The 20891-nt window shown below is 33.9% G+C and overlaps 1 protein-coding gene across 1 annotated transcript in view; it reads right to left on the reverse strand.

The window, feature by feature from the left end:
- The window catches only part of LRP1B (LDL receptor related protein 1B), a 1940511-nt gene that overhangs the window by 707996 nt on the left and 1211624 nt on the right, over positions 1–20891 (reverse strand). The window contains exons 18-20 of the mRNA XM_023259298.2: positions 14172–14312; positions 9564–9689; positions 1964–2080 (exon numbers count right to left, since the gene is read on the reverse strand). Coding sequence (XP_023115066.2) covers positions 1964–2080; positions 9564–9689; positions 14172–14312 — 384 coding nt within the window. The remainder of the gene's footprint in view (positions 1–1963; positions 2081–9563; positions 9690–14171; positions 14313–20891) is intronic.

The raw sequence follows: 20891 nt of genomic DNA on the forward strand, positions 1-20891 counted from the left end.
TATTTTGCTCTTGAAGTTAGTTATGTCTATTATATCTGTATTATGGAAATGCCATGCATTGGTATGCACATCTTTTCCCAAATCCACATGCAAAAAGTCACATGAGCAACTTGATATTGGCCATGACAGGAGTATTTACCCCACAAAAAAATAGGTAAACATTAGATCATGGCTCCCCCACGCCAGGAGATCTTAAAAAATTTACCAACCCAACAATGAACAAAACTCATTATAGGTATATGCACATTTAATTAGATAGTCATGAATATGGATATGTATCATGTCATGTTCTACTCCCAATTTGAACCCAATCCATGACTCCCAGACAAAGTCGACCTGAAATGCCTGAGTTTTAGTTTCAAGTATAGCTGGATTCATAGCCTTGTCCTTCTATTTATTAGCCTTGTGATCTCAAGCAAGTTGTTAAATGTCCCTAATTTTTTACTCCTTTATCTGTAAAATCTGGACAATAGTATGTTTCTCAAATATGTATTGCAAATATTCAATAGGATATATGTGTCTGAACTTCCTGCAACCTTTTTTCCCCTAACATCATGAAAAGTACAAGTCAGATCAAAGACCTAATTGAAGTTCTCTAATGAGCTCATTATGTATTTTCCTACTCTATTATGTTTTCATGGACTTTCTTATCTGAATTAGACTTCTCTGTCTTTACTGTTTGCAGGTTATTCATTACCCTTTTGGCATATTCTGGAAGGAGATGCTGAGAACAGAAAAACAATCAAGTTTTCCTAAATGATAGAACTTCCTAGATGCAGACCCAGCCACATGAATAGTCTGGACATTAGAAAGGAAAGGGATACATTTTTTTGAATCCCTTAACTGGCCAGGCTTTGAGAATTCTACATGTGAAATATAAAAGTGACTGTTATTGTGTGACTGTCTATTACTTTCTTCTTCAAAACTGCTATTGTCTTCTTTACAGTGTCAATCAGTACAACTTACTCATCTATACTTTATTCAAAGGTTACAACTTTTAATGTCTATAGGGACTTAATTGTCTAGTATTAGAAAAATTTTAAAGATAAAATTTTAGATAATGGAACCCCTAAATACAGCCTTTTAAATTGAGGAATTAAAACAAAGTCTTATTTCCCAACTATTAAAACTATTATGACATGTAGTTAAATTATTAAAAAAAATACATGCTCAATTGCATTATATTCTAATAAATGTGCTATGCATATCTAATATATGTTTCCCCATTAGTAATTTAAAAAAAAATGCATAGCCATGCCTAAAAGATTCCACAAGTTCTTACAAAACCTGGTTAATTTCCTTACTATGTTTCACTATACATCACTTTGATAAATGATAATAAAATCTATTGATACATGGGTACAAATGAGAATAACTAAATTTGCAATTTTATGTAACAATAAAATTTTTCCCAAAGAAGGATTAGTTGAAAGTGACTAGAAATTTTGCTATTAACAAAAATACCTTAAACTAAAAACAGAATTATATGACTCAATGCAAATGAAACAAATGGATTGCCAACTATGTAATCTCAGCCTGTATTGTTTGTTGCTCCAAGAATATATCATAAGCATGTCAATGAGAAACTCATAATTTAGTCCAAATGCTACCCAATGAGCTACTCTATTTGAAAAAAAATCATCATTACGGACATAAGATTGATAATAATGAACATTTGAGAATATCATATTAGGTTTATAACTACTTCATAATATAATCCTCAATGTTGGGATCCGTTTATTTTGGCTGAGAATATGGTTACTGACTCATGGAATGGATATATTCCAAAGGTATCACTAAAGTACACACACAGGCCTTAAAGGCAGTAATAAAATGTTAACAGATCTTTTGCCTTGTTGACCAGTATTTATAAAGAAATAAAGTGCCTCTTAAGAGAGACAAAATGACAGAATTTTCTCTTTGACATAGCCTCTACTAACAGCATGTTTCACAGACAACTTACCACAAGATGCCATTTCATCTGTCTGGTCACCACAGTCGTCTTCCCTGTCACACAGCCAGGCTCTGGGAATGCAGCGCCCATTTCCACAAGAAAATTGGTCCATCTGGCATGTTCTGGCTAAGATAATCCATTAAGGTACAAATAAGGCCTTTTGAATAACATCCAGGTAAAATAAATGATGCAGTAACTCTTTCACACATAAGATATTCTATTACTTTATTAGATAAAATATTTTTAAAGTAAATTTTAATTTTTTGATACTGCCAACTTGCTCATCTTCTCTAAAGTTCACATGCTTTGCCCTTCAATTTCAGGTACTGCTAAATGACAAGACATTCAGTAATCCTCACACATGTCCACAAATGAAGCTATGAATTCATTACATCACAATTTTTGCCTGGCACATGCTTATGAATATACAGTTGAATTAAATTTCATCCAACTTTTAATGAACAAAAAAGAATTTTGCAGAGTCTATGTCAATAAACCAAGAAAACTTGCTGTCATGTAGTAGGAAAGATTTCGAGATTATATTAGGGTATCTAGTTTCTAATCATGGGGTCAGAATTGTTCTTTTCCTCTAAAATTTCAAAGCATTTATTTCTACATCTCAAAATGATCCAATATATGAAACAAGAATGCAGAAAATATTTTCTAAAACATACATTTAGCCTTATGATGTTCTTCTAAAATTCACTTTTCAGCATAGTTATATAAAAATGTGTAACTTTATTTTCCTTCCAGTTTTTATTTAAATTCTAGTTAGTTAACATATAGTGTAATATTGGTTTCAGTAGAATTTGGTGATTCATCACTTATATAATAAAATCTATAACCTTTTAATCAAAGTATATTAGTAAACTTTGCTTTGGCCTCTCTCAAAAGTTTCAATGAACATACACATGGAAACTTTCTACCTTAGCCAAAAGCAGCCATTTTGATTGTTCAGTGAAGGGGTTATTGTTCTACAAGGAATTGGTTACCATTTTCTATTACAGTCAGGTCAACTTTTGAAAGCATGAAATCCTAGAGAGCTCCCCTAACTCTTCTCCCAGGCCTTAGTAACATACTTACATAGTTAGATATTTTTAAGTGTTTAATTCTCTTTTGTCTGTCTGAGATACAAATTTGTTTTCATGAGTATCAGTTTCCTACCACCCCTTCTTTTTATTGGATCAGAGAAAAGAGTGGGAAATTGTAGGAAGGGGATTCTCCCACCTTTTATTAATATATGGGTTAGATGAGGATTGGACAGATGAGGAACAATTAGGGTCAGAATTTCGATAGCTATGATAAGAGAACTTTACCTAGTTCATAGATTTCCTTCTGTTTTGGGGCTTAAGAATCAGAAGGATGTGTTTCTGTTTCATCAAAATTCCAATGAACTAACAGTTGGTATAAAATTGAAAGTAGTTCAAAGGCAAGTCACCCAAACACATTAAAATGAGTCTCCATGGGGCGCCTGGGTGGCTCAGTTGGTTGAGAGACCGACTTCAGCTCAGGTCGTGATCTCGAGGTTTGTGAGTTTGAGCCCCGCGTCGGGCACTGTGCTGACAGCTCAGAGCCTGGAGCCTGCTTCTGATTCTGTGTCTCCCTCTCTCTCTGCCCCTCCCTCACTCATGCTCTGTCTCTCTCTGTCTCAGAAATAAATAAACATTAAAAAAATGTTAAAATAAAATAAAATAAAATAAAATAAAATAAAATAAAATAAAATAAAATAAAATAAAATAAGAGTCTCCATAAATCAGGGTTTCAGAGGTCATATAAAATAATTTCTTAAAAGTTATATGCTAGTTGTCTCCTTTTAAGCAAAGTGTAATTGCTATGTTAAAATGTATATATATTATTAGGGAACACTGAAAGGATCACTTCAGAAAAATGAAAAATTACTGGTTTGATTGGACATATTAGATTCAATGTACCATTTCTATCCTCAGTGTCTATAAATTAGAAATTCCATAAAATTATTACACTATGTATTCTGCTTTGTTTATATGGATAAGGGTTCTGAATCTAAAACATTTCACATAATATTTGAGTTTCCCCTTTTTACAAGTAGAGTGTTTATTTTACATTATTAGATTTTAAGTATCTCAACAAACATGTATACTGCTGAAGTTTTCAATGTTGACATTTCAAACAGGATTAAATATTTGTTGTCTCATTTGGCTAACTATAGATTTTCTGTGAAATTATTCTAACATTTAGACTAAATCAACAGTGTTCCTAGGTAATTTCAATAAAACTATATCTACTTGAAATACACACACACACACACACACACACACACACGTACATAGTCCATATATATATATATATATATATATATATATATATATATATATATGGATTAGCCTAGAGAAGAATGAAGACATCAGCATTTAGTTCACTTGGTGGGAAGAGAGGGCATGGAGGTATGAGGAAGATTCATGTTTCTTAGATGTCTGTATTGTTTCACTGATTGCAGTAAATACTCTTTACCTTTTGAGATTCAGGAGAAATTTAATAAGAAAGGTTTGTTTTGTTTTGTTCTGTTTTTTTCCAATTCTTTCTCCCTTTTTCTTCCAGCTCTCCCTCATTATTTCCCTCTTTCCCTTCTTCCTTCTTCTTTCCTTTTTTCTCTCCTTTCTCTCTCTTTTCTCTACTTTTCATTCTTTCCTACAACTCTCCTGTCTTCCCTCATTCCCAACCTATTTCATCCCTCAGTCTTTCTTGTGTTTTTGCTTTAAAGAAGGATATAGAATTACATAGTTTCATTTCATCTCCATTAAATTCTAATTGACTCATAATAAGAATATATTAAATATCCCAATATTCCAACATTCTTTTATCTGATTTTTTTTTTAATGTCACAGTACTCCTTGTCGTTCAGGCTTCATTTTAGCAAAGTTTTCTCAGATTTGTTTCATGAGGATCGCTAAGATGATTATAGAGGAGAATGAGAACTCCTAAGGACCTGTTTCACATTGTGTGTGGTGTGGGAATGTATGTGTCACCTCACTAACTCAGAAGCTTAAGGAACGGTTATGACCTATTACACCAAGAGTATTTACTGGCTTATTATTGAGAAATAGTATGCCCTGAGAATACATGAATTTTTTGTCCATTCTAATCATGGACAAATCCTCTGCTTAGTCCACCAAGGAAATTTAAGTAATTTCACATAAGAAAAAAAAATGCTTCATTGTATAAATCTATAAGTACTGTCTGTCTCTATGATATAATCAGATTGACTAAAACATCACTTTCTAATCACTGGATTTATATCATAAAGATACAACCTTTACTTTTTCAGTTCTTGTCACCATCATTTCTAAATTAGTTTGGAGGTGAGATTAGCAGAGCAGCCCCAGAGCAATCTAATTTTGTAGCAAATGCTGCTGTAATGAAGAGGAAATTTACACTTCTTCAGTGGAATTGTTTATCTAGCAGTGAGTGAGAAATCCACTGTCACAACGTGATTTTTTTCTACTCATCACTAATTATACTTCTCCTGCTGTCCTGTAGCAGTGAGAAATCCCACAATGCACAGGAACAATAAGGAGGAAGAAGACAAGAGAGCTTCACACATTATTTCTAACCTTTGCTGTATTTTAATCAAAGCATTCTACTTAAACAAAACATATGTCATATCAAAACATACTTTTCAATTTATCTTGTAAAGAAGTTTCATCTTTAATATATCAGGTTTTCTTAATTCAATTGTATCTATTTAGTTTAAGTTTACTCAAAATTTGTGAAAGATGTGAGAAGAATAAATATTATATAATCTAATTACAATTCCATACTGTGGGGAAAAAATCTCATCTGAAATTGGCTAGGCTTTCATCTAAGTATCATCATCAGCGGCTATGAGGAAAAAGACTTGAAACTACTTCTCATCTTTGGCCTCTGGGTCTCTCTCATAAGTACAGAAACATATTTTCTTTTTGTGAGGAAGAACAAGCACCAAGCTCCTGCCTGTCAGCTCTTTTCTGCCTGCTGTACATAGGCTGTTTCCTCTTCCAGGCATACCCTCCAAGCCCCTACCATCCTCTATGGACTTGACCTCACCCTCAGCAACTATGCCAATCAATCGTTCCTTTTTTTTCGCAGTGAAATATTTCTATCACATAGAAAAATATAAGACATAATAATATTAACACCTGTCTACAATCATATAGCTCTATCAAATCTTTTTTTTCCTATGTTTACTACAGACTATTTTTTGTTTCTTTTTCAGAAAAATGTATTATAGTTATATTTAAAATCTCCTATGTAATTTTTTCCAATCATATATCTCCCTCTCTCTCTTTTTATATGTAACTACTATTCTTAATTTCTTATTTTTATTTCCATATTTCCATTTTTATTTCCATATTTAATAATCCGTATTATTTCCATATTTCCATTTATAAAGCAATAAACACATATAGATTTGTTTTATATTTTTATATTTCATATAAATGGTACTAAATCACTTATAATCTGTCAACTTTTGGTTAACGTTCATTTTGAAATTAATTTCTGTTGATATTTAAGCTCTTGTTCATTCATTTTAAGTATGAAGGGCATTGTATTATGTGAATATAAAACTATATGTGTTATATATGTGAATATACATATATTTGGTGTTATATAGCCATATATAAATATATATATATATATATATATAGTTTTATAGTTTCATATATAGTGGATATACATATATTTGTTTTTCCTGATAATGGTCATTTGAATTGTTTCTAATTTCTCAATATTACCAGCATTAGAAAAATGCAATTCTTACTTGAATCGCTTTGTACATAGGTATTAAGAGTATAAATCTAGAAATGGGATTATAGACTTGAAGGTATGTATGTGTCTGCATTTATGGATTTGATCAAATGCTTTTCAATGTAGAAAAACAATTTATATAACCACCAAGAGTGTATGATGTTTCCTTTTATTCCACAATCTTGTCAATGGTTAATTTTATCAGATTATTTTTCCTCCTTAAATGACTTGAACTATTATACACATCTCTCTCTCTTTGTCTTCCTTTTCCTTTTTCTCTCTTTCTTTTTTTTCTTTCTAAGGCTTAGCTTGGATATCACCTCCCTCAGGAAGTGATCCCAGAGAGACAAAGACTAAATTAGTTTCCTTGTGCTTCTATTTGTAGCTCATTTTGAATTTTGCATTAGAATGACCTGTTTACATGTTTTCTCCCCATCTTCATTCAGCTTTTTAAGAAAAGATATAGTGTATTTTTCCTTATTTTATATCTAATGTCATGGTAGATATTTATTGAATTAGCAGATTCATGGAGAAATACCAAAGGAACAAAATAAGAAATTAGCTTCTTATAGGATAGGATTTATTTTAGATATAAAGTACTCACAATGATAAAAGGTACAGGACAATGGATTCAATTACAAAATAATCCCACCCTTTGGAAAATCCTTTATCTATGATATTTTTCCATGTATGTAACTATATATAGTAATGGCCCAGACAGGGAAATTATCTAATGAATTTGCCATATATATATATTTTTTCAGTATGATTAACTATGTGACATATTTATTTATTTTGGTCAAACAAAATGAAAATATATTGTAACATAACAACATACTTAATTTTCAAAGCTAAAGGCATATTTGTTTTTCTCCTTATTCAGTTTCTTAAGGCATACAGAGACCATAATATCCACTATAAATATACTGTAAAGAAGACCTGATCCTGACTGGCAGACTTCAGCTGGCATCACTAAAAGTGGCACTTGACGTGCAAAAAGATTGTGCCCTATTTCCTAGTGGACTACAGGTATAGGGTTTCCTAGAAATCTCACTAATTAAGATTAAATAAGATTGATTTATAAGTAGCTAGTGAATCCCAAACGTGCCTTTATGTAGAAACAAGCAGATTCTAAAAGTCTAGTAGAAATGAAAAAGACATGGTATTATGAATTGAGTCAGCAATGCTTTTTCTTTTAAAGTGAAAACAGACCTATCTGTTTAGGATGTAATGAAACATAGTCTCAGAATTATACCTTGAACTTTAAAAATAATAAAATTGTACCAGCTTAGAAAGATGCTTCATTATAAATCATAGTCATAATTGTAAGAACAATCTGGGCAAAATCAAATTGACCATACCTAAAATTCTAACTGATAGAATAATATAGTTTGATAACAAAATTATAGGCTTGGAGAATTAATCATACATCGAGTTTCCCCTAAACTCTTACCAACGATGTGAGTTAAGGCAAGTGCTTTCTCCCATGCCTTGGCTATGAAATGAATGGGCTCGAAGGGAGAGGCTAGGACTAGAGGGTCTCTAGGGGTTCCTTTTGATTAGGCAGTCCTTTGTAAAACAGCCTTCCATGACACACAAAATATCTTGAGAATAATCACTCAAAAATACTGAAGCAGAGACAATAGGGACAAGAGAATCGCCCAGGATCCTCACTAATATGTAACCGTGGATAAAGAACTGAATATAAGATACAGGTTAGGATTATGGAATGGCAACTGTTTTGCTCTTTCATTGTTGTTTAGTAAATGATGAAAATCTGTCAAGGAAATATTTTCTAGTTAATTCATACTCTGGGAGAGCAGAGAGAAGTATACAGGGAAATAGCACTGCACAGAAGTACAAGCTTTCCCAAGAGAAAACCAGTGGCCCAACCTAGAGTACAAACCAGGCTTCAAGAGCTTCGGGTCTTTTCTCCACATGCTGCCTTTACAGTTTTCAGTAATTGGTTGTAATAATTTTTATTTAGTGAGACTTATTTTGGAAAATAGAGGAGGGGAAGAGTTGATACATTTTGACATTGCACTATGTAATGATTGAAAAAAATTTACTAATCGTATCAACATGAGTCATCAAATACAGTTCTTTTCATTGTTTAAAAAGTATCTCTAGGCTGCTGCTAGTCAATATTATTTTTCAACACTTATCTGACTAATCATGACCTTTCTGGCAATCTGTTGTAACCTGTACCACAAGCTATATATTCTCATTCAAAGAGAATTTGATTAGGGATTCACAGATTTATTACAGTGGGATAAATTATATGGCAATGTAAATAGGCTTCATGATCTCGGGACTTTCATGAAAAAAAAATTATCCCCACATAAATAATGTCCCAGGAAAAGAAAACTATTTACAGAGGTATTCTGTAGCAGACTAAATAAAATAAATACATAATTTTTAAATGTAAAACAAAACAAAACAAAACAAAACACACACACACACACACACACACACACACACACACACACACACACACCAGTTCTCCTTGTGAGATGGCCTATATCACAGCATGCTAACAAACCTTAACCTCCAATGCCAATTAAGATTTAGCAGGAACAAGTCTTGTCCAAGTAGTATATTGACACTCAACCAATATGGATAGATAAAGTGCCAAATTACATTGGAAAGCAGAGTCATGCGCAAGAATTAAGTAAAAGTTAATTTGTATTCTAGCTTTTGTGGCATCCAACTCTGAATTCATTTACTACAACAATAATAAGATCATCAGCCCTAGGAAGGTTCAGCTTAGTTCAAAGCACTGACATCCATTTTTATGGAGACTAACTTTGGAAGGGATCATGTATATATTCAAGCAAACCTTTACCTGCACAGGTTTGATTGGATTCATCTTCATTGCTTCCACAGTCATTAGCTCCATCACAGAGCCATCTCTTGGGGATACAGCGATTATTTTTGCATTTAAACTGATCATCAGGACAGCTATGATTGACTGGGAAGGAAGGGAGGGGTGTAGGAAGAGAAGAAACAAGGTTATTAATTTAAAATTGGATAAATTATGATTATTTTAAGTTATAGTTACAGAAAAGTCATAGTAATTATTATAGTATAATAAATGCCACAGCTTCTTTCATTCATTGTTTCATATATTTTTTTTTAATTTTTTTTTAACATTTATTTATTTTTGAGACAGAGAGAGACAGAGCATGAACGGGGGAGGGGCAGAGAGAGAGGGAGACACAGAATCGGCAGCAGGCTCCAGGCTCTGAGCCATCAGCCCAGAGCCCGACGCGGGGCTCAAACCCACGGACCGTGAGATCGTGACCTGAGCTAAAGTCGGACGCTCAACTGACTGAGCCACCCAGGCGCCCCTCATTGTTTCATATTTTGAGGAAAGTATTAATATTCTAGGCTGTGTTAAAATATAATACTTTTATGAAGACACCAAGAAATTAATTCTCACATAAAAGGAAATATATTAATTTATTTATGTCTTCACTAAAATCAACTATCTCACTAAGTTTGTTTCCCATCCCTTATCACAGTGACTCAATTTCAGAATTTTTGCCAAACATATTTGAAATACCTCATATTTTAATATGAAACATAACAAATATGTATCAAATAATTCAATCATATATTAAAAATACATTTTCTTGGGGCGCCTGGGTGGCGCAGTCGGTTAAGCATCCGACTTCAGCCAGGTCATGATCTCGCGGTCCGGGAGTTCGAGCCCCGCGTCAGGCTCTGGGCTGATGGCTCAGAGCCTGGAGCCTGTTTCCGATTCTGTGTCTCCGTCTCTCTCTGCCCCTCCCCCGTTCATGCTCTGTCTCTCTCTGTCCCAAAAATAAATAAACGTTGAAAAAAAAATAAAAAAAATAAAAAAAAAATACATTTTCTTAAGCCACACATCCACTCAGTACTTATTGAAATATTAAATAAGCCCAATTTGGTTATGCTTTGTCCAATGTTTCTTAGGACTGGAAGGAAGAAAAAAATGCATCATTTGTGACTTGGAGTTGATGCGAAATATGAGATCCTGCATAATTTTAATAATGAAAATGAGCATCATGAGTTTTTATCCCTAGTACAAAAAATAAGCATGCATCCGCAAGATATACTGAGGACAAGACCAATCCTCATATGGGAAGCTGTGCACAGCTAAGGATTAAACCTCCAATATCTAAACACAGCAGGAGGCCATCTTAAAGTTAACCTTCTGTGATTATTTTCCTGCATCCTGGAGACTAAATTCCTAACTGAATTGGCATGCTCCTCAGTATTTGTTTCACCACTTCACTTTCTTTTTGAAGTAATTTTCCTTGTGCCCAGTAGTTGCACTTCTGTATGATAAAAATAAATTTTGGTATTAGTTTTACTTAGAATTTGAAAAATAGCCATTTTATCATGCTGTTGCATAGCAAATGTATGCCTTTCCAGCCAGTTTCTATAAAACACTGTATCTTAAAGTACCTTAGGTGAGAGAGTGGTTTTATTACTTTTTAGAAAGTTTTTATTATGCATAGTGAAAAAAATCGGGGGAAAAGCCTTATGTTTCCTGGCATTTGAGCACGGTTAACATTTTCTACTCACTTCAGGGAGCTGAGCAAGAATACTTGTTCATGAGAATGAAAGTCATTCAATATGTTAGATGGTCAACATTTTAAAGTACCAAGATTATGCAAAAATATTTCAGTGAAGCTTGATCAAGGACCTTTGCAGTTTTCGTCAATGATGTAAATCAGAGTTCAAAAAGGAGGCATAAATACAACTCATAGTCCTGCAATTTGAATTGAGAAGCTAAATGATAGAAAATCGAATGATAACAGAATTCAAAGTCAAACCTTATGAGTATTTAAAATATAAATAATCTTCTGAAATGAATTACACAGTGTTGGAATATTAACCGTGGAATCTCAGGATTATAATGCTGGTCTCAATCACTGCAAGTTTAGAAAAGATACCATCTCGCTGGAAGGAGGCCTGAGAGGTTTAGTGCTCCATTGCCCCATTTGTTTAGTGATCTCTTCTCCAGGTGTGAGGTGCTGTGTTACACTCTGAGACTATAAAGATGTTACCACATAATGTGTCTCCTCATAAAGATATTCACCAAGATAAGGAAGCATATGATTGTGATACTGTTGGTTAACTAACATGATAAAGAAATACACGTGAGATGTTTAACTCCAACTGGGCTATATAGAGAAGATTTTTTGATGTTCACAAGAGACTTCCCTATAAAGGTAATGTGAAACTATGGTGATTTCCATAGATTAGAGTGTTACACAAGAGAGAAACAGGAGGACATGTTTTTTAGAGATCTACTTGTAGTCCAAATTGATAAGAACAAAGATTGTAAGTGTATGATGATACGCATGTAAGGCTGAAAATGTAAACATGAGTCATGACATGCAGTGCTTTATATATGAGTCGGTGGATTTTTTTGTTAGTTATAGATTTACTGAAATAATGAGATTAGACTTCATTCTATAAATACTGGTAACTCAGGAAACAGAATAGAAAGTGGGCATTAATTAAGGGAGCAATAGTGGTAGGAATAATAGCAGGATAGGAGGCTAATTTAGCCAGTGAGGATTGAGAGATGGTAAAGATAAAAATTAATTATTTAGAGTTGAATATGTATTATATGTGAAATAAAGGACTGTAGGAAAAGCCCACGGCATAGGCTTGGGTGGTGGTATGGAAAGTTATGAAAATAATCAAGAAAAAAATCCTGACGAGGAATTTTAACACTACAATTAACAGTACAAATGTAATGCCCCATATGCTCATAGAGGAAATTAGTTTCTTTGTGAGTTGGTGAAAAGAACAATCACACAGAGGGAAGCATGGACCTAAGGACTACTGCATGACTATCGTGATGAAATACTTGTGTTCTGTACAGGTGCTCTGTGACTATGCTGGAAGCTGACATGCAGGGAGCATTCACTAAAGCCATGAATAAACATTATGAGTCAGAAGGAATGAGGTAATCAATTTACTCAATAAATACTACACCATTTGTGTCAAAAAGTAGAGAAAAAACACTTTCCCTTAGATGAAATGCTCCTCCATTCTGAAGTTTTTGTATAATTGTATCAACTTAGTATTTGAAGTGTTATTTATGGTTTCACACTTTATAATATAGATATTAATAAGGTTGAAAATATGAAGCACATAATGTTGAAGTCAGAGTCCATGTTTGAAAATTAAGGGAAAATAGTGTTCAATTCATGTATTAAATACAATTTCTATATTATGTACACACAATACTTTTGAGAGCTCATATTTGAGTTTTATCCCTAAATGCAGATAGTTGCATTATATAGACGCCCAGACCAATTCTGTCCATTATTAACAAAGAATCTTTAAAATGGTATTTTTAGTCTTGATATAAAAAAAAAAAAAACAGAAGAAAAAGAAAGAAAGAAAAGAAAATGGACTGTTAATTAACTCAATTAGCTCAACTATTTTACCCTGGAAAATGTCATCAATTGAAAGGAAAATAATTTTCTTTTTAAAATAATTTATCTGGGTCAAATTAAAAGACCAAAGATAACATATATAAATCACATACCTCTCTCCCTGTAAAAAGATCTTATATATCTCAAAGCCATTCCAGTATGACTCTAATCAAATATATTGTCAAAACATTTTTTAATGTGTTTCTCAAAGTGTTTTACTTTCATATATGTGGGACAATTCCTTATTCTAACCAGAAACAAAATTATTCCGACTATGGGAAATGATAAGCAGCTAAATAGAAGCCAAAGGGAAGAAAATCAAACCTTGAATTTCTATCGGAGTGCCCCATATGTGTCTCCTACCATGTACTGAGCCAGTGAAGTTAGGTAATGACATGTTCCAAAACCATGTCTGTGTCCTTGGATCTTCTTCAAGGCTCTGCTGCCAAGGGGAAATGGAGTAGATCGTGACCTTCTGTGTGAGTAGTTCTGACTTGAGGGAGTTTCAATTGATTTTCCACATCTTCGAATTCAGAGATCCAGAAGGATCTCCTATAGCAACTTTCTAACAATGGTGTGGTGGCACTGACAGTATAAAGGAGGGAAGGAAGGACTTCTGGTAATATGGACTTCTGGTCCATATGGTAATATGGTATGATGGTAATATTGTAATTATTATTATAATATATTATTTTACAATAAATATATTTACAATATATTATAATAAAATATATTACAATAAATTATTATTATATAAAAATATTATAACATGGTAAGATTACCATATGGTAATATGGTAATATGGTAAAAAGGACTTCTAGTTAAAATGGTAATATTAAAGATGGAAAAGGATGAGAAAAACAGTTCTTTAAAACCATGCAAGAAGACAATCTAAAATCTACTCTCTGTAGATTAAGGAAAAAAAAACTGACTTCAATTCTTTATCAAAGATATTTTTAGATTTTTCAAAAGACTCAGGAAAATGTAATATTACTTGAAGGAAAACATACAGCAATTTACTGAATCTTCATCACTTCCGTCTAGACAGTCATCATCACCATCACATTTCCAGCGAGCTTGGATACAGTGTCTGTTTTTACAGCGGAACTCTCCAGCTTTGCATATGTGAGGCAATACTTCTCCAGAATTAACTAGAATTAAAAAAAAAAATCAAAGTCATAAGAACAATACTAGCCATGTTCAGTTCATTACAATGCAAACTTCATTTTAATAACAAAAATATTGATTCATTTTATTGAAAATATAAAGACATCTTAACATTGTAGTGACAACCATCTCTAGAAATGAGAAAAAGGTAAGTTTTTCTGAAAATAATTATTCTACTAAGAATTTTAAAGATTTTAAACTGTCACCAAAATAATCACTAATAACAATAATAATAACATAATACCACCTCATATTCATGTTGAGCATGTAGTTTTACTTTTTAAAGGGCATTCATTCATAATCTCAATTATCTTCATGACCCTTGACAGGGTAGGCATGGCAAAAAATTTTACTACCTTCATTTTACAGATAAGTGCACCCCAAATTAATCAGAGTGAAAAGACACGGCAATAACACAGCCATGGTAGTCACATTTACTTTGCTGGTCTGCAAGTGGGAGAAAAACTCAGGTCTGGCTAGGTATTCATGGAACTATTAAGTTAATCAAAATCATCTCATTGTACATCCAGATTCTATGCAGTATTTTCTCTGAATACTCCATGTTCTCTAATCAAGTGTTAGGAATTCAGTTCATTGCGATTTATTCACAAATTGTAAGCGTTAGGGACACCTGGGTGGCTCAGAGGGTTGAATGTCAGATCTCGGCTCAGGTCATGATGTCACTGTTCTTGAGATTGAGCCCCGTGTTGGGCTCTGTACTGACTGTTCAGAGCCTGGAGCCTGCTTTGGATTCTGTGTCTCCCTCTCTCTCTGCCTCTCCCCCTTGCCTCCCCACCCCCGTCTTTCTCTTCCAAACATAAATAAACACTAAAAAATTTTAAAAACAAAGTATTATGATGATTGTTATTGTTCACTTTGAGTGGATTCAATAGAGTTTACGAAGAGACAGGAATGTGTAGCAATGGTTAAAGTAAATGGTTTATGTTTCATGGACCAAAAAAGGTGTTGAATTATCAAAAGTTAGATTATTGTTAGGAGAAACAAACCCAATCTTTCCACCTGATGGCTTTAAACTTTATTTTGGACAACTCATTTGAACTGATAAATGATCACAAAACCTATATACAAGTCAATAATATGGGATATTGGGAAAACATATATGACATTTCCAGAACACTTGGTGTCAGCACTCCCTTAATCCTTGCATTTTCCCTGCTTTAAAGAATGGAAGAGGGAATACGACCCTTCAACCTTAACTGTGGAGAATCTGCTTCAGAGAGTTATGCAGTGAAGCACAAGACATGAGGTTTCCTGTGGTTGGAAAAGAAAAACTGCCCATTAAATTCAGACTCTTGCTTAAGGCCTTAAGTGTAAAAACTAATCAGTACAGTGAATGAAATATTCAATTCAAATAAAGGTAAGCCTGTGTTTCCTCTATCCCCTCTCAGACAGGCAGACACTATATGCAGGAACTGAGAGTAATTTTATCTCCCTTTTTAATTCTAATCCTTTTTCAATAACAAAATGCTGAAGCAGCAATTTCTCTAATGATGTCATTTCTGTAAGGTCACTTGAAAGTAAAAAAAAAAAAGTAAATTGTTATATATATAGAACAAGTTCCAAATAGGAAACGACAACAATTTAAAACCAAAGAGGGCAAATCATTGGTTCTCCCATTGAACTCTGAGTAGCAAATAGTTGTGAGGGTTAGTAACCAAAGCAAAGTGGAAGTACTGGAATATGTCTGGTCTTTTCTACAACAGAACTCTCCTCTCAAAATCTCTACAATCGATCACCGATAGCATGCAAACTTTCCTAACTTGAGTCCCAAATTTGGTCAATTGGACCCTAAGATGGTTGAGGGTGGTATAATTTCTTCTTTGACTCCATATAAGATCAGCTTAGAACTGGGCATTTAATGAAGAGTGGTTTGATTAATTTCTATTCTATAGTGATTAAGCCTAATGGTCAACAATCTCAGTTAAAAAAATCTAATCAGATAAGAAAACTAATTTGAGATGCAATCAGTTTTCACCCAAACTTAAGTTCAGCTTTAAGATTTCCTGTAGTCTCTCTATAGTTTACTTCTATGATGTATCACATCAATTTGGTTGTTTGATAGCTTGAGGACTAGAAAATCCCAGAAACCATCTTTTTTTTTTCCTGATACAATCCCACCAATTTAAAAAACTTGGCTTTCACATGGTTATTTGATCAAATAAACCCAATTGACAGTTTTAAGAAATGATCAAGGATATCCATATACAAGGGTGAAATTAAAGCTGCTTCTGCACAATTACAATTATATTACAGAAGAGCAAGGTGTCTAGGGAAGGACAAACTGCTCTCCCCCAAATTAGTATTTTTAAACTAAATATTCTTTAACATAATCAATTTAGAGATAAGGTCTTTACATCTGTTAAGAGTTCAGATGTTTTTCAAGTGATATTTAGATCATTATGGAATGAATGCAAATAGGCAAAATTTCCAAACTGGTTTTAAACATGGTTTCAAATATGTGTGGTAGATGGTTATTTTTAAATGATATTTGCAAATACAAAGTTGGCACTTTTCAAAAATACATGATGACAACGTCCAAAGTTTTACTCTCATTTTTCATGACAGAATGTGAACAATTGTTTGAAAACCAATAGAGCCAACCTCCTGGGATAATTTCATCTTGTTATATTTACTGCTGTTATTGATCTACATCAATGTCATTACTGTATATCATTATCATTCGTAATAGCTGTTAGGCATTGCTTATATCTGTAAGAACAGATATAATGAAATATATACAAATACATTTGACATTTTAAAGAGTGTCTGCAAGTCCTCTTGTAGGCCCTGCAATTTGTTGAACAAGAGGCATTTCTCCACTGCATTTCTATACTTCTTGTGTCAGTTTTTATTCTGGACTTTTCTTCAAGAATATTTATATAGCTCACAGCCTTGGAAGACAGAGATAATGCCACCTTCTAGAGCAGAGAGTATTTTTTTCTCTTGGCCAAAATTGTAAAGATAATGTCTTCCTTAGGGGCAGAGTTTGGGAAGATTTTTTAGTAGACTCAAGCTTGAGGTTCCTCAGTGTGAATACAAATTCACTGTGTATGTAGCTTCCACCTAGACCTGCCTGTGCATTGCCCCCACATGATTTGGGGGTGAGTAGGACAAGGAGAAGAATATGAACAGGAAATTCATGCTGCCTGCTATGACATGACTAATAACATCTTCTGTGTCTGATCCAGGAGTTGTGGGTCTTCTGTCAGAATCTAAAGCTTTAACAGGTTCACATTTTAGCTTGCCTAGGGTAAAAATCTCAGACCCTTCAGATTGTTGACATACTAGTAAATATTAAAAAAAAAAAACATACTGAGTATTTGACATCATTAGTTTTTTCTAGTCCTAACCCAAGTCTTCCAGGTGTAGACAGAAGTTACAAGTCAGTAGTTTCTATGTCACACAGAAACCATGTTAAGAATGCTATCAATTGGGTATGGGCAGGATTTTTAATGATAGAAGACAAATTATTTTGGAGCTAACAATGTCCATTATCAAGAAAACATTTAGGGGCGCCCGTGTGGTTCAGTTGGTTGAGTATCCGACTTCAGCTCAGGTCATGATCTCACTGCTTGTGAGTTCGAGACCTGTGTCGGGCTCTGTCTGAAAGTTCAGAGCCTGGAACCTGCTTCTGATTCTGTGTCTCTGCCTCTCTCTACCACTCCCCCACTCACGATCTCTTTCTCTCTCTCTTTCTCTCTCTAATAAATAAACATTAAAAAAATAAAACAAAAAGAAGACATCTAATGTGATAGGTGATAATCTGGATAAAATGGCAATTTAGACATTCAAAAAGCATGGGCTTTTTTTCCCAGCATTGACCTAACTCTGTGGAATTGGGTGGCAAAGTCATATATCATAGCACCCCAGTTGATGACCAGGCAATCTACATACTTTTGTGAGAATCAATTATATGATGAAGCAAATATATTTGGCATCACATTAAGGGAGCCAAGAGTATCTAGAAAAAATAAGATTAGTATTCTATTACCTTGCAAAAACCTCTATAAAGGAGTAATTTTATAATTAATTTTTATACATCTAATGTTTCCATTTGAAATCCTTGAATGTAGGAAGGGTATGTCACATACAGAATAGAGGTATTAACCTAGAATAGAACCAGGCATTGAGGAGATGTTAAAAATTACTTGCTGCCTAAATTACTGGAATTAGTGGAGATGGATAATCCTATGTCACAGCCTTATTATAGGGAGAAATTCTATCTCTGGGGATTGTATAAATACTTCATGAAAACAATTTCATTTCAAGTGGCTAAAAAAGCTAATAGCCTTCAACCATCACCCAAGATCATTGATGAAGTGAACCTAATTGATGAGAAAAAGATTTATATGTAGATAAACAGAAAGAGGGAGTGATAAAGTTTCCCCCACACCAAAACAGTGAACATATAGGAAACCTCCATGAAAGTCACTCTTTTCTGGTGTTTAATGTAACTGAACCTATATAGCACTTGTGTGTTTGGGCAGACACATACATTGCTTTCAGTATATTAACAAGTGCTAGAAATGCAAGCTTTGCTTTAGAGCTGTGCTTTGCACTATGAATTTGAAAACTGATGGAGAATCCGTAATTCTACTGCTAGGGTCACTTCTTATAAAAATATTACAACATGATCTCACCAGAAAACTGACAAAGTCATAAATAATCCTTTAATTTAACCAGGATCAAAGCTAAAATGACATGAATCACAATATTCCCAGCAAGGAACTATCAGGTTTCATACATCCTATGATACCTGCTGTTAGAACATTGAAATTAGAAGGTCTCCACATGACCCTTTCATATACTACAAAGGGAAATATGCACCCTAGAATTACTTCCCAGTAAAAAATGGGATGGCAGGAGTAAATGTCCAGATTATAAAAAAGTAAAGGGAGGGGCGCCTGAGTGGCTCAGTCAGTTGAGCCTCTGACTTCGGCTCAGGTCATGATCTCACAGTTTGTGAGTATGAGCCCCGTGTCGGGCTCTGTGCTGACAGCTCAGAGCCTAGAGCCTGCTTCGGATTCTGTGTCTCCCTCTCACTGACCCTCCCCCATTAATGCTCTGTCAGCCTCTGTCCAAAAATAAATAAACATTAAAAAAAAAGAAGAAGAAGAAGTAAAGGGAGAAACTTTACTAATAAACTGCTTTATTTTATTTTAATTTGGAATAATCTCAGATTTGGATCTCAGCTCAGCAATTGAACTTGATACATATGTTCCTAACCTTGGTTTAATAAGCTATGGTGCCCATGAACAAGTGTCGATGTTTCTAATTTCATTTATCTTCTTTTTAATCCTAGTCTGGTAACATAGATATAAAGTAATAAAGTCTCTTCTGTCAACTAATGTTTAGCTGCTAACTATATCAAAATCATTATAACTTAGCCATAAAAGCATGAATCCCATTACAAAAAATAAAATTTCTATTGTCCTTATACATCTCACATCACAACATATTTATTTACAAATTGGTTTTGTATTTTGAGAGAATTGCTAACTATCCCTTTATTTAGGCAGGGAGACAAAAAAAAAAAAAACTAAAAGAAAACTTCAAGTTGTAGTGGTTTTGATGTATATGAGCTTGCCTATATAGGAAGGCAGTGCAAATAATGCTGCCATGGGTTTTGAATTTTCTCCTTTATATCACAGCAGGATGACCTTTCATTAGATAGAGTGGTCTTCTGAGCAGCCAACCTAAGTGGTACATAATCTTCTGTGAGTTCCTATGCACAGAAGGCCATAAATATTCATCTGGATGGGGCTTCTAAACTTTTTAGTGCCTTAAACTTTTTACTACACATTAGATTGCATATATCCTAGAACATAAGGCTTGTCACAGCTGAACAGATAAATGGCTTAGCCATAGTGGAGCACTGTTTTTGACAGAGGAATATATCTGGTGTTCCACAAGGTAAAGAAGGTCATAGAGTACCACTGACATATAATTGTGCAAGGCTACCCTTGGATGATCAATACGTTTAAGTTGCTCTCTTAGGAAAAGCACATTGGAAAATCCTGTCTTTTCTTTCAGGCCACTAAAGAAGAATTTGAAGAATTACTGTCTTATTACTCTAGGCAAAAATATCCTACTGAAAAAAAAATAGTGACTATCTTTTTTTTTTTCCAGGAGCTTACTTTCTTGGGATTATTCATGTCCTCATTTATTAATTTTGTATGTAGTATTTCCCCCCACAAAGGCATCAAATAAATTAAAACAAACAAACAAACAAAAAAACCTCACTTGATAATTGATCAATGGGCTTTACATATGTCTCTCTGGGGCAGTCAGTTCCAGGTGCCTATGCTACACCAGGCATCATTTCTAACTGTGAAAGGATTTGCCCATGCCACACAATATTCACAAGGACAAAGAGTCCAGCCTACTCTCATTCTTGATTCCTTCCAGGCATGGAATTAGAATTCATCCTTAATCAATCATGTAGCATGCCAATATTTTTCTGCTGGGTGAATGCCTCTCTGGCATAGCCTTATGCTGCAAATTCACTGAGAAACAACCATTGGTGTTTAATTCTGTCCTGA

Source organism: Felis catus, chromosome C1, assembly GCF_018350175.1.
Source record: "Felis catus isolate Fca126 chromosome C1, F.catus_Fca126_mat1.0, whole genome shotgun sequence".
NCBI classification, from domain to species: Eukaryota; Metazoa; Chordata; class Mammalia; order Carnivora; family Felidae; genus Felis; species Felis catus.